The sequence below is a fragment of the Sphaeroforma arctica genome (assembly GCF_001186125.1).
Source record: "Sphaeroforma arctica JP610 unplaced genomic scaffold supercont1.11, whole genome shotgun sequence".
In the NCBI taxonomy this organism is placed as follows: Eukaryota; class Ichthyosporea; order Ichthyophonida; genus Sphaeroforma; species Sphaeroforma arctica.
In genome coordinates this window covers 86,401-90,412 of record NW_014040547.1, presented here as the reverse complement: position 1 = coordinate 90,412, position 4,012 = coordinate 86,401, and the positions used below count along the sequence as shown (strand labels likewise).

Here is a 4,012-nt window from a genome sequence, read left to right as displayed (position 1 = left end):
GTAGATGGTTTTCGCTCATGAGGTTTTGAATTTAAATTGCAATATCTATCACATAACGAAAAATAGACTTGCACACATTCGGCAACAAAAGACTGTCTAGATATATATAAAATACGTGTAATCCTTACATATATACAAACTCGTATCGTATTTCAATTACAAATTTGAAGAGTACTAAAATTTCATATGAAGCGTACTAATCGTATATTCGTCTCGAATACAATCTGGCCACACATGCAACACATATGCAGATATGCGAGTGTAAGAAGATATAAAGTCGTCTATTAAACAATGCCAACGGCCGTACGATTCCACACACATACCTCCATAAAAGGCTGGAATGCTCTCTCTTTGGCTATTGCGGCGTCCATACGCATAGCCGCCTCGGCCCCTTCCCCTGCCAGACGCACCCCCTGACTGCCCATGGAACGGCTGGTGCTTGCGCACAGCATTGCCTATGTTCATGGGCCTTCCCTGGTACGTGACGGAACCTTGTTGCTTGAGACTCACAGCCACGGAATGGTCCGCAAAGGTCACAAAACCATATCTGAGGAGGAAAACGTGAGGTCGTACATTAGAAGTACGACTATACTCACGTACTGAAGACCACACCTCCAGGATATTTCACATGGAGACGATTTAACACCGGGATTTGTATGCAATTCGGTGTTGAGTCTTGCCTCAATTGGTACTACTGTATATCACTGTCTAGCATAATTCATGCACTCGACAATTATTCGCAATCAACAGGTACCCACCATTGTACAGCGATTGATTGCAGATATACAGAAATGGCTGAACTCACCCTTTTGGTTTCCCAGTCTCGCGATCGGCAATAATTTTCGTTTCGACTACATGGCCCCAGTTGCTGAAGAAGGTTGCTAGGTCCCCTTCCGTGATCTGGAATGTTGCATTCCGCAAAAACAGTGATATATTTGAGTTAAACCAAAACAATCTTGGAAAGTAATAATTCACACTTCATTGATAGTTAGCTAGCAGGGTTGATGAGTTCTCGATTTCATCCTTTGTATGTTGTCATCTAGAGATGATCAGTATGAGTTGTATGAAAACGAATATAGACCCCACTATCTCAGATTGTGCGACTACAATAGCCAACTATGAATAAGTCTAGACCTATTTCAGATAATAGTAAATATGTAAGACTATTGGCACGAAGCTAGATTATAATGTTGTATACTCAATAAAAAGACCCAACGACGAAAATAAGTTCTCAAATCTGTCTGGCATACGATGCATTTGTTTAGAAATATGGAATATTATTACTTCAAACTTGATAACCATATTTTGCACTCTGGCGATCCATCACTGTTGGTGCCTATGAAAATCTACACATTAACAAGAGCTACAACAGACACCTGAGATCGATACAACAGATAAATAATATCTAGAATCACCTTGGAAGGAAGACCACCGACAAAGATAACGCCCTGGCGTACATTATCAGCATCTAAGCCAGGCATTCCAGCTCGAATGTTGCCCATGGGAATCGCGCTCATTACACCACCGGGAGGCAAAGGTACTCGCATGCCCCCAGGCATTCCCAGGGGCGGTTGCCCCATCCCTGCCCCATTGCCTGGCCCCTATTGGTTATATATTCCATGTGTGTCCGAAATGTAAGTATAGAATCGTATGAAGATCTGCTTATGAAGGTAAATATATAGCAGTGATCGTTGTTTATATTGTTAACACAAAGGTGCACGCGAATGTACTTTCGGGACTTTTATCACGCACATGAATTCTCGATTGTTTGTCAAACTGTTCTTAGTAAAACCCATTCGGTAGACGAACACGGAGGAGTGCGCCGATGCCATTAAATTCATGTACACTACAGAAACGAAAGGTAACATATCACATATGCGTACACGATTCCACATATACAACATATCATATACACTCCGTGACTTATCATATTTTGAGGGGGGGTACAGGCAACCATTGTACTAAACGTAAGTCTCTTTGAGATCGTATAGTACATATTTCTTGAGTAAGTTCAGATAAATACACATAAATTGTTGTACAGCTACTAATTAAGTTTGACGCACCACGTACCTGCATCTGCGAAAGTTGTCCAGATTAGATACTGGAGTTCATGGTTAGTGTACCTGGTGATTGAAGCGTGCTAATCGCGCAGGCTACCTCGTTGTGATAAGCTGAAGGATATCACAGATTCTTGTGTATATACTAGTAAATTATATTTATCACACGGTTCGGGTCGTGTCTCGTAAACCCGGATCATTAATAAAGCATTAGTTTATTTCCCCCAAAAAATTACAGATCGTCACCGTCGTCAGTGACTCGTCACGAGCCGTGAGTCCGTGATTTCCCCAGACTCACGATGATTTCCTTTTTGGGACAGTGTTTAACAAATTCCAAAAATATTCCACCAAAAAGACAAAGAATTGTCCTGGGTTTTTTTTCAGCAGAGGTTTGAGAATGCTACGAAAAAAATCAACACTTCAAAGTTCACTTGGCCCAAGCTTCAAACGGGAATTTGCTGTCCACTACTTCCCATCGATCTTCCCCGAACCACTACAACGGTTATGAGAGCCATACCATATATACATACATTGTATCTTATCTCCTTTGAAATAAATAATATTATCCCTGTGCAGACTGCAGTGTGCACAGAGTGATATATTCAAAAAGATCACTGATTTGTGTATTGCTCACGACTGTCTATTGTGAATTCGCTATTTACATAAAGTCTACTAAAAATTCAGCTGCTATCAGCTACATTTGATGTCAAATACCTAGATCCTGACGAGAGAAGTTTAGAACCCAATCTGAAAATATTTTGTTTACCCCTGAAATTGACTGATATGTTTCATAATTGGTTTTCACTAAAACATATTTGGTAGCCTGATTCCCAATAGAACATTGTCTTGTAGCATGCTTTCATCCATAAGATTGACAATCTCCTGGTTGCGGCTGATTTTTTATGGTAGCTTATCAGCAGTATTTAGAGATCGGCAATTAAATGTTCACAAAGATATTATACTATTACGTTAGTCGGGGGGGGTTTTTTGCACCATTCCACAACGTTAAACAAACATTGTGTAATAGTGCAACAACCGTACTTAAATGTATTCATTCTGGGTGAATCTAAAGCATTCAATGATGTATACATATGCTCAATTTGAAGTGGTCTTGTTTTAACTCTAAAAATACCCGCAATTTTGAATAAATCGTGATAAAAATGCCAACTATTCACATAACTTCGTCGCGAGGTCTAATTTGTGCAGTATCGAGACAAAGTTGACCTGGGACATTACTTAAGACATGAAGGTAAAATTATTCAGTTCCCGAGTTGTTCGGCCAAGTTTGTCGTGTTTATAATCGACTATTTTTCAAATTAGCGTTGATAAACAAAACAACAATAGATTCCATTACCTGGTCTCAATTTTATGTTGCGGTTTTGCTTCTATTTTAGAATGGCATGCGTGCTAATAGAATAATGCTGATTTATATCGACTAAAAGATATAGATAATCAGTACATAAGGACAGGTCTGACGCCATTAGCCCACTGGTTAGACTCCTTGTCGAAGCATTCACTGAGATATTGAAGAAGCTACATCCTCCTTACAGCACACGCACCCGAAGATGGCCGATGCCAATATCACCACCCCCGCCGCCCTATCACGGTAACGCAAATAGTCAGAGACATGTTACCAAGGCATACTACAAGGTTGCTCTCCCGCGTCTGTGGGTACTCCTGCGCCACGCTGGAATGCACGAAACTCAGATCAATTGCCTCCGCGCACTATTTGAGAGGGTCCCTGCCCTAGTTGTGACATACCGCTGCACGGTCTTGCACTTATTCCATAGAACGAATAGCATCCTACAAGGCTCAAGCGTTGGCCCATAGCTCTTTATCACCTACATAAATTCCTTAGCGTCACGCTAGCACAATTGCGGCCCAAGCTCCTCCGCTCTTATTTATTTGTCGACGACACACAGATCCAAGCTCCCAAACCGGTTCCAATCCAGCCA

The 4,012-nt window shown here is 41.1% G+C and overlaps 1 protein-coding gene across 1 annotated transcript; it reads right to left on the bottom strand.

Moving 5' to 3' along the window:
* Positions 1 to 284: 284 nt before the first annotated feature.
* On the bottom strand, positions 285 to 2,076 carry SARC_00382 (hypothetical protein; the record flags this gene model as incomplete). Its single annotated transcript, XM_014305923.1, has 5 exons — positions 285 to 413; positions 448 to 547; positions 806 to 900; positions 1,416 to 1,601; positions 2,071 to 2,076. The coding sequence occupies 5 exons, from the start codon at positions 2,074 to 2,076 to the stop codon at positions 285 to 287; spliced, it is 516 nt and encodes a 171-aa protein (XP_014161398.1).
* Between the last annotated feature and the right edge of the window lie 1,936 nt (positions 2,077 to 4,012).